Source organism: Carex rostrata, chromosome 32 (genome assembly GCF_964058835.1).
Source record: "Carex rostrata chromosome 32, lpCarRost1.2, whole genome shotgun sequence".
Classification (NCBI taxonomy): Eukaryota; Viridiplantae; Streptophyta; class Magnoliopsida; order Poales; family Cyperaceae; genus Carex; species Carex rostrata.
Window position 1 is genome coordinate 2,940,940 of NC_135949.1, and position 10,508 is coordinate 2,951,447.

The 10,508-nt window shown below is 32.7% G+C and overlaps 2 protein-coding genes across 7 annotated transcripts in view; both read left to right on the forward strand.

Annotated features, from left to right (window-relative positions):
- The window catches only part of FU (kinase family with ARM repeat domain-containing protein), a 28,464-nt gene that overhangs the window by 13,046 nt on the left and 4,910 nt on the right, over positions 1 to 10,508 (forward strand). The gene's annotated exons all lie outside the window — the stretch shown is intronic.
- LOC144547877 (carboxypeptidase) lies at positions 2,103 to 4,841 on the forward strand. Of its 4 annotated transcripts, none has more exons than XR_013509173.1 (3): positions 2,103 to 2,398; positions 3,289 to 3,517; positions 4,552 to 4,841. XR_013509173.1 is itself a non-coding variant. In XM_078296556.1 (2 exons), the coding sequence occupies exons 1-2, from the start codon at positions 2,137 to 2,139 to the stop codon at positions 3,441 to 3,443; spliced, it is 417 nt and encodes a 138-aa protein (XP_078152682.1). In that variant the 5' UTR covers positions 2,103 to 2,136; the 3' UTR covers positions 3,444 to 3,774. The 4 variants fall into 4 exon arrangements, 1 of the variants encoding a protein (XP_078152682.1); XR_013509171.1 differs by lacking the exon at positions 4,552 to 4,841 and adding an exon at positions 3,786 to 3,836 and having other exon boundaries at positions 3,289 to 3,671; XR_013509172.1 differs by lacking the exon at positions 4,552 to 4,841 and adding an exon at positions 3,786 to 3,836.

Below are 10,508 nucleotides of genomic sequence, written 5' to 3' on the forward strand. Positions count from 1 at the left end.
ATGATTAAATATTTTAATGTTCATAGTTTCTTATCAATTTTACAAAGTTCAAGAGAATTATTATTCCGAATTCAATGCAAAATATTTCCTATATTTGTCAAAAAAAAAAAGAACACCATAGCAAAATACAAAACACTAACACCAATTAATCTAATAAACTTATGACAAGTTCTAATTGATGTGTGTGTGTGTGTGGGCGGGGGGGGGGGGGGGGGGGGGGGGGGTTATATCTACTTTAATTTACAAAATTAATTATTTTATCATGTAGTTATCTATGCATGTTTTTATATAGAAGAGGATTTAAATATCTTTACTTTTTATGCCTCCATTTTTTGTTAATATTTTCTTCTTTTCTCACTCTCTTGCAAGAGAGAAATACGTTATAAGGGAAAGAGAGAGAAAGATGGTCTTCATTTTATTTTTAAAAAATGAGCAAATTTGAATCATTATTTGAAATACATTATAAATGAACTTTCTTAACATCAATACTACATTGATGTATTGATACTTTCAGTTTTCAGATATTTTATAACTCGTCCTAATTAACAAAGTTGGTGGATGGGAGAATCAGCTTTTGGTCTTGTGGTAAAGATACATGGCTTCCATGCAGTGGCGGAGCCAGGATATGATTCAGGGGTGGGCAGAACAATTCAACAGAGGCAAATTAGTGAGCAAGCATAATCGCTGCGATTTTTTCCATATACGCTGCTACTGCTCCTATAGGAAAATAATAAGAATTGGACTGTTTTTTGTAATGGGCTACTTAGTAAAACAGAGAGAGAGGCAGAAAGTAAATCAGAGGTAGGCAGAAGGTCGAATTATTATAGTCGGTAAAAAAAAAAAAAATTCAATTTCTAGAAGTCGGGAATTGCCCATCCCTAAAATAAATTGGCTCCACTACTGCTTTCATGTAGGAAGTCATAGACCCGAAAACCACAAAGTAGATAAATCACATGTAATATAAGAGTTTGAATGGGAATATAATTTCTCCCCTTGTACTAAATTAAGCTATATCTTATATCATAAGTCCTCTTTCTTCTTATTAATTTTCAGTGTGAAATACCTATGAGCTTGTATTAAAAAAAAAGAAAAAAAAAATCAGTGTGAAAGCAAAAATAGCTGGACTTTCATCAATCTCGATCCCAAAAATTAATGCGTGCATGTGCTGGAATAGTATCCTCTGCAGTGCGGATTTTTTCCGTGAGGAGCTTATAATCTGATCCGTTTATTTCGGATCGGACGGAACATATCAGATCTTGTCCGAATTGAAATTTTTTTTTTTCAAAATTTGTAGAGCTTTTAATCAGGTCCGTCCGATCCAAAACGAACAGACTAGATTAAAGCTCCGCAGAGGATACGCTTCCTGCATGTGCTGCCCTGCCATGAATGATGCTCTGCCATGAATGATGTCCGATGGAAATGTCGCTTACTTATCTTCACTTTAATATACGATAGAAAAATTCCAATCTTTTCTTCATCTATGACGTGTCTGGATTGATATTGATCCTCTGTCATTGTCCCACCGCCACGAGCAGTGCAACCTCCACCGTCTGATTTTTATCCACGTGTCACATGATGGCCAACATATATATATATGCCAAGCTCGCATTTTTATAACGTTGATTGGGTCCAGCCTTGAATCGAATTAGGTCCAGTATAAAAAGCCCAAATTAAACAAGCCCAATTTTTTTCTCAGTTCATTTAAAACTAACTACTGCAAGAGAGGCCCAGTATAAACCCATTATAGCTTTTCCAAATTATTGCCCCTCTTCGAAACGAAGGGTCCGGATCCCCTAAAGTAACCTAATTTTTGATTTTATATTAGAACCGTCCGATTCGAATCCAAGCCAATCCGGCCGATCTGTAGCGCAAGGGGCCCGGATAATCTGACGGCCCGATTCGAATCCGACGGTTCATATCTAAACTTAAGAATTGAATTACTTTAGGAGATCCGAACTCCCAAAGGAATTCACATCCTCTGAGATATCTCATATTCTGTGTCACATTTTGGAAAATCACAATCGTTCAAAGACGTTATGCACGAATCTCAAAGCTTAAATAACACAATAACACTGCCCCCGCGCTATCCCCGATCAATCAAATCATATCGAGAGAAAGAGAGGAACTGAGACAGTGATGATGAGGCTGGGAATTGAGTGTCTACCGCAAAACCGGTGGCCGGTCCGGTTTGTGGCACTGTCCGGTCCGATTATGCCCGGTTCGGCCGTTGTTGCTGTGTCGTTACCTCACCGGTGCACTCACCGCCGCCGATCAGCTGTCAGCGTCCGATGCAACGGTGGACAGCACGCGCTCCGCACGTGCAAGAATTGTAAGGGGCAGTTTGATCCAGCTCTAAACCATCCTTCTGCGTGTAGATTTCACACTGCCCATTTTGGCGGTCAGTAAAAGTTTATGCTATTTTTTTTTTTTTTAACTTTTTACTGAAGATCATTTGATAAATTTACCTTTTCAGTTGAATTTTATGGTAAATTATTTACAATTTTAATTTGTTATTGCTATTGGTTGTAGCTTATATTGGTTTGGATTCCTTCAAAATAGCATATTAACATCAATTCAATGAGGCCCATAAAAGTATACAGTTTATTGGAGCTGGAGTTTTGTATCATATTATCATATTTATTAATCTTAAGGGGATTGAAGTGTTAATTAGGGAAAAAATGGTGGAATAGAACATATAACTTCATTAAAATTTTAAAGTAAACAGTTTATTAGGAGTTTGGCTAGTATGACATCAGTGTCATTTCAGCCTATATAACACCAACTTCAAAACTTATCGAATCGATTTCAAACGGTGAATCCAAACCGTTTAAACCCATCTATTTCATTAGTTGTGCGTTTACATGTAAAATTTATAATTTTTCGAATTTATTTAGTATCAAGTCAAGCGGTCAAATGTGTGAGTTTTTGAGTTAATTTTAATGTGATGGAGTTTTGTATCATACTATCATATTAATTAATCTTAAGGGGATTAAAGTGTTAATTAGGAAAAAAAAAATGGTGGGATAGAACAGATAACTTCATTAAAAGTAAACAGTATTAGTTTGTAATTGTGTTACAAATCACATATATGTTCCATTTGCTATCGACAGGTCAGGTACATAGTCAAATATATGTTTTTTTACTCGTGTAATGTCAAATTGTTAATGCAGATCAGATAAAAGTGGCATGACCAATTGACCCGTGCTAAATTAAATAGGTAAATTACAATTTGGTTGGAGTCCTTATGCACAAACACAACTTACAATTTCTAATGTGTGTTGGTTTCAGGGGAAACGAGGAGGAAATTTGAAAGTGTTTACACAGGGGGTACAATGAACACACCCGATTCAGGGAAAGTGGTCCAGTACTGGCACTGTTGCGGGTCAGAGGACCCGTTTCATCCTGGCTGCACATCTTCCCCACATGCTTCCTATGATGACTAATTTGCCGATTTGGTGCAATTTTGGCGTTCCTTTCTTTGTCTCAGCAAGCACTCCAACCTGTGAAAACCTTTCTGGTATCTCCTATTTATCCTTTTGCTGTCAATAACTTGTAACACAGGTTCATTTTTTCATGATGTGAGATGTAAATGAGTGAGGGAGTCAATGTTTTCCATTTATGCTTACCATAATTGATTGCACATCCCATGCAATCAATTAATACCTAATGAGGTTCTCTACAATTGAAGCATAAGATTTAAAATTTCCTTTATGTATTTTTAATTGATACGTACTATCCTTTCTGTAATATACGTGTCGCCGTGTCTTATTCCTAGTCTTTTGTAGGTATATAACTTGACGCAATGTGTATGTACTTTGGGAATTGATAACTTCTTCAGATTTTACTGCTTCAAAAAAATTGTAATAAGTTTTGAGTGTGGGAGACAAAATTATTGGCAATGATTTATATGACCATAATTTTTTTTCTGCATCAATAATTATGTCGACTGGAGACCTATTTTTTGAAAAAAGGAGAATTTTGGGGCCAAACATGCCACAATTTCTTTTTACATTTGTAAGTTAAGTTTTCGATCCTTGAAAGTAGTAAATTGTTTTCGGTGCTCCACAAATGCCGCAATGGAAACAAACTAAGAAAAAAAAAAACCAGTGCCTGCTTTTGAATTTGTGATGGGCAGAACTTAAAAGTGTACTTCTGAGTTAATTTATTTACCAAAAACAAAAAGTTCCTACAAATATGAAATTATGGGGGGCTTTTCTGAAAATATTGAATTCAAAGCTGATGAACTCAGATTCCCATTGCAGTCACCTTTGTAAGAGAAGCCAAAATTCTGCTTCTCAAATTTGAATATCAGAAGCCATTTTATGCTTGTATGAATAATTTGTACCTTATTTTTTTTTTTTTTTATGGAGTAACAAACATCAATTCAATGAGGTCCACAATTTGATCCTTGACATATTGTTATAACTAGGTGCTTTGAGTTGCGGCTACGCCGCAATGTTATGCTACTGGTGTGGGTGGATGTCATTTTGTTGTTGCTGGTGTTATTTTATTCGAGAAGCTTTAGTTATGCTGTTGTTGTTTTTAATGTAGGAGCATAGATATGTAGATTAGAAGTAACAGAAGAACTTGCATCCAACACTTGCCAAATGGAAGTTTCTCGTGAAAGGAATTTTCATGTTTGATCTCAACATGAGCGTCATTAGCATTGATTTCTGGTGAAAATATTCTACCATAAATAACTTTTTTGGATTCTCTGATTTACTCGAATAATTTTTTTCCAATTGTAAATAATGGAAATAATATGAATAGTTGTAAATATGTAAATACAGAATGAAATTAATTTTGTAAGAGCAGCTGCATGGCTTGAGCTGCACCTTTTACTTCTGGCTTTTTCCCCTGTAATGCATAAATTCAAATTAGAAAAGGAAGAGATGTTGAATTGAGGAACCATTACACATGTGTATTAAATTGAAATGATAAGTTATTAAATTGTAAAACCTTTTATTTACCTCTTCAGCAAGCTTGACTTGTGTAATTATTGCGCAAACCAAGTGTTCATTTTTTAGGACAATATTTAACACAATTAATCCGAAGGAAGGAAATAAACTGCAGAGGCAATAAATGGGAACTACTGGAATAAGACTTATTCTTGGAAGAATAGTGCGTGTGCACAATATATGTAATATCTATCGTATAAAAGTAAAGTTTGTTGGATTAAAATATTAAATAGGAAAAAAAATTACAGTGAAGACTTCACTACAGAACTAAAAGTGAAAGAGTAAAGAGAATAAATATTACACCTTTGGTAAAATTTCCTAGGCAGGGGTTTCAATTTATCGTTGTAATTGCTTCTTGCATACATACACACGCCATATGTATATTTACTTTCAGAGATGAAGAACGGTGGATTATGTTGAGGAAAAAAATTTATGTAGACCCAAATAAAGAATTAAATTAAATTGTAGTCCCATTGCCTTCATGAGGTGACCAAACTATCATCTGTTCCGTCATTCCGTGTATGATTTTTTGTTTTTTTGTTACATAAGTTGTTGGTGCATGCCTTTGATGTGGTCTATTTGATACATGCATGTCTTGATTTACTGGGTAGATATATGTTTTCAGATTTTTTGAGGTATGCATCTTACAGGAATGACCAGAACAACCTTTACACTAACTTGGAATCCTATTTCATTTTTTAACCTGAAATATATATATATAGATATAATTTTTTAAAAGTACAATTCACTTATTATTTATATTAGTTGAAAGATAGTTATTTCATGGAAAGTGCATCTTGCTTTGTTGTTGAATATATAGAGCAAATAGCCTATACTGAGGGAAAATTTATTGGACTTACATTTTGTATATATTGCTAAATTAATTGATTAAAACAATTGAAGTAACACAATGAATACTTAAATGTACCTTAAGAGTAAATCCAAGCCAAAACACATTATCCACATGATCATTTTGAAAGTTGTAACATCAGAACACTCGTCAAAATGGGTGAAATGAGCTGCTTCCCTCTGGATGAAGCTTACACCTATTGTTGTGCTGTCATTAGAAGAAGTAAAAGAGGTAGTAAAAATTGTGAAGTTAGGAAGTTGAAACTTGAAAGAAGTAACTTATTAGAGTGATACTTGTTGAATGAAAACTTTAAAAGTTTCTTCTTTTTGTGCTTCCAATTATTGGGTAACAATATGAAGAAATTACTGATCCATGCCAGGGAGAAAGAGGAAATGGAAAGTAGGCAAGATTAACAATCGAAATTCTAATCTTTTACTAAACAATTCTATACAAATTAATAAATGAACTTTTGTGAGCATATATTTTCGGCTTTACATACGACAATAAGTTGGAAAGAAGTTTAATAATAAACATTCTGGGGTTTATGTTACAACATTTTCTAATTAACAACACCGGCTATGCATTTAGGTCATGTTTGGTTGTGGAGTAAGAGGTGGAGTAAACCTCTTGCTCTACACTTAAGGAACCAAACAAGGAATAACATAAAAGGATTAGGTTTGAGTAAGAGATGAGTTAATCCGAAGTAAGTTACTCTACATCTTTAGGTGGATTAACTTATTCTACACTTATTCCATCTCTGTAGAGTCCACTATCATAGATATGACTTTATTTCTTAATATCTTACTTCTTTATATGGATTAATTCAATCAATGACTTAAATCACCAAACAAGATGTAAAATATGAGTTCACCTCTTTAGGTGGATTAACTTATTCTACACTTTATCTGTAGGGTCCACTATCATAGATATGAGTTCATTTTCCAACATTTTACTTCTTCATATGAATTAATTTAATCAATGATTTGAAATACCAAATAAGATGTAAAATATGAGTAAGATGAAGTAAGCAGTTTAATTTTCATTAAATTTACTCCATAACCAAACATGACCTCAGTTATTAGAGCGGATAAATATTACTTGGACGATTGGATATGAATTATGATATCTTTCCCCTTTCTAAAGAGGAATGGCTTTATTTTATCTTACCTACTCTATTTAATATACAAAACAAAGCACATTTTATTATAATTCTATTCATACCACTTTGATGTTCGCCAATTTCTTATACAAAACAAGGCCTTGGTACTTTGTTTTTGCAATTTTCAAAATTTAAATAGTTAATTTGAAGTGCTCAACATGTTCTCCATATTAAAATTTGATTTTTAAAAATCATTATTTTTCAAATTTTATATTTTGTAACATTCTTTACTATTTAAATTTTAAAATCGCAAAAATAAATTAGTAGAATGGTAGTGTAAAGGCTGGTCGAGTAGAACTAGGGTGCTCTTAAGCTCACCAAAGTTTTGGTGAGCTTAACTCTAAAACTTATTAAATCGATTTCAAATGACGAATCCGAACTGTTGAAACCCACATATCTTACGTGTGATGCATCTACATGTGAAATTTTTAAACATTCGAATTAATTTAGTATAAAGTCAAGCGGTCAAAAAACATTCAAAAATGAATGCACTAAAATTAATTTATTAATCTTCTAATTTTGACCGCTTGACTTTATACTAAATTAATTTGAATGTTTAAAAATTTCATATGTAGATGCATCACACGTAAGGTAGGCGGATTTCAACGGTTCAAATATGTCATTTGAAATCAATTTTAAATGCTAACAACCAGCAAAACAAATTAGTAGAATGGTAGTGTAAAGGCTTTGGTCATCTATTATGACCTTAACAAATTTCAAATGTCTCTCTCTATATATATAAAATTAGTAAATTCTGAAGTAATTTGGCGATTCCACCTTGAGGTGTTTTAGTTTGACATTGACTGGCATTAAATCTGTGCACGCTATATATATAAAAATGCATGAGCGCGAGCAAGAAGCATATTGTGCGTAACATATATATATATTAATTACAAACAAAGTTTTTGGTCTTGTTCGGTCACATGATGATCTTTTGCTATCTTTGTCTGGATAGCACTGATAACTTAATTGATCCATTTTCCTCATTATCTTAACTAATCTTGTTACACCTTTTTGTTTCGCAATGCCATGCATGCCCGGCCAACTTCTTTTACCTATTTTTCAACTTCTATTTTAATTATGTCATATTCTATATGCCCATGTACGCGCGTCACTATCGTCTATATTACTTTATTAACTTTAATATATATTTATAAATTTTGGCAAATGGCAAATCAGACCATTGAATCACTAAACTAGTTAATTATTATATAATTATTTATGCATCTATCTATATTATTATTGTTTTGTTGTTTTTTGCTTTTGCTTGCTTGTTTATATATTACAGTATTGTTATTATTATTGTTATAATTATTATATTAGTTGTTATTGTTGCAAAGATGTGTATGATAATTTGATCGATGGTTCATGTAAAACTATGAATGAGAACTTCCAATAAAACAAATTTGAAATTGTGATAATTGCATGTTAAGGAATGGTTAATTTAATTGAAAATCTAATTTAATCATACAATATATATATATATATATATATATATATATATATATATATATATATATATAGATAGGCTAATGTGCATTCGAATGTATATGGTCCGAAGTGCTTACGGCCCAAATTTGATTTTTCAAAATCCAAACGGTCGATCTGAACCGTTCATCTTGTTCTCCATATTAATATGTGCTTGGAGACAAAATTTTACATTTTTCTGAATTTTTTTACTATTTATTAAGTATTTTACAAAATTGTTGATCCAACGGTGGCTGCACAAAACAGTAAAACCGTTGGATTAGTGATTTTCAAAGTGGCTTAATAAATAGTAAAAAAATTCAGAAAAATGTAAAATTTGGTCTCCAAGCACATATTAATATGGAGAACAAGATGAACGGTTCAGATCGACCGTTTGGATTTTGAAAAATCAAATTTGGACCGTAAGCACTTCGGACCATATACATTCGAATGCATATTAGCCTATCTCTATATATATATATATATATATATATATATATATATAACAATTGTAATTATCTTATTTGGATGTGGATTTGGTGAAACCACTATATATTCCAAGGACTACAATGAAATTTATACCATTTAAGAGCTGATGGTTTGGTCAATTTTTTTCTCTTAAAACAAAATTTACATTATTTTTATTGTAAACAAAATTATGTAAAAATTTCATGTTATGTTATATATGAGAGTTGTCCATAATATTTTATTGTAAACTATGTAGTATATCACATATGACACGACTTGTGTCATTTTTAATAGAATTTGAAGGCTAGATCTTCACATTTCTTCTTAAAAAAAAGTAGTATATCACATAAATTTTAAAAACGAATAGGGTAAATTGACCCCATTCAATATAAATGAATCAGCCTTGATGTATATGTCCTTGTCATGGCCTTAGAACTTTGGTATATGCCTTTTCTTTGGTACGACAACTTAATTTTGTGGAGTGCGTGGTCCCCTCGGATTAATTCCAGCCGGGTCAAATTCAATCCGATGCATATAAAAATTATAGAGGACCCGTTTTAAATTTCGTGCCAGGTAAAAGAACGGTCAGGATTTATTTATTGCTGGATGTGAATTCACTTTTGTATCCCATCACCATGATACATTTTTTTGTTAGTTTATGGAGTGAACATTGGTATGTGCCTTTTCTTTTGTTCGCATAAAAAAAATACATCTAAGTTAGGTTTTACTTATCCTGCAGTGAATTGTCTGGCAATATTTTAAATTATAAGAACAAATTAATTAAAGGCACGCAACCGCACCCAACAAAGTCAGCACTAGCTACTTCAATCTTCACAATATATATATATATAGAAGGAAATATCGGCCAATACCAATCCGGATCGGCCGATACGTATCAGTATCGGTCGGGACTGATCCGATACTGGTCCGATACTCGCGGATTTTGTGTTTTTCGTCCAATTTCTGTCATTTTGGTCTAATTCTGGTCATTATTCGTCTGAAAACATGAACCCGTGATTGATTAAATAGACTATAAACTATGCACATGCTGAAAACTCATTACATTCATTGATTAAAATGAAGATTATGAACCTGATAATCAACACAGAGAACAACCACGGGGCTCTACCTCAGGAATTGAACTAAGGGAAATGCAATTTAAAATTATTAATGAACTAACAAGACGTCAGAATGTTAGTTCTTGTGATGAGATGCCGAGTATATCAGGGTTTAGTGGGGGGTATAATCAGCCACCATATGCATATGGATATGAAGATGTTAACAATCCTTCATTTGAGTCTACAATGTCTTCTTTTTTTAATTCCGGACAACAATATCCCCATTTTTATAATAATACAGATGATGATGAAGTGATCCAACCAGCACGACATAGTTTCTGGCAGTGAAAGAGTATGTTTATAGTTTTAATGCTTGTATTATATTGTATTAGTGGATTATTTGATTGTAATCATTTATCTAAACATAAATTATTGATAAATTATTTTTTTTTATCAATTTTTTCCTATTTTTTAGTATAAAACAAGCTTCGGGCCAAAAAGTCCGAATCAACCGATACCGGCCGATACACCAATCCCAAATCGGTATC

Excerpts from the sequence above, each read along its gene's own strand:
- LOC144547877 (XM_078296556.1), top strand. The coding sequence starts at position 2,137 with ATGATGAGGCTGGGAATTGAGTGTCTACCGCAAAACCGGTGGCCGGTC. Across the intron at positions 2,399-3,288 it reads TCACACTGCCCATTTTGGCG|GGGAAACGAGGAGGAAATTT; the intron begins GTCAGTAAAAGT and ends TGTTGGTTTCAG.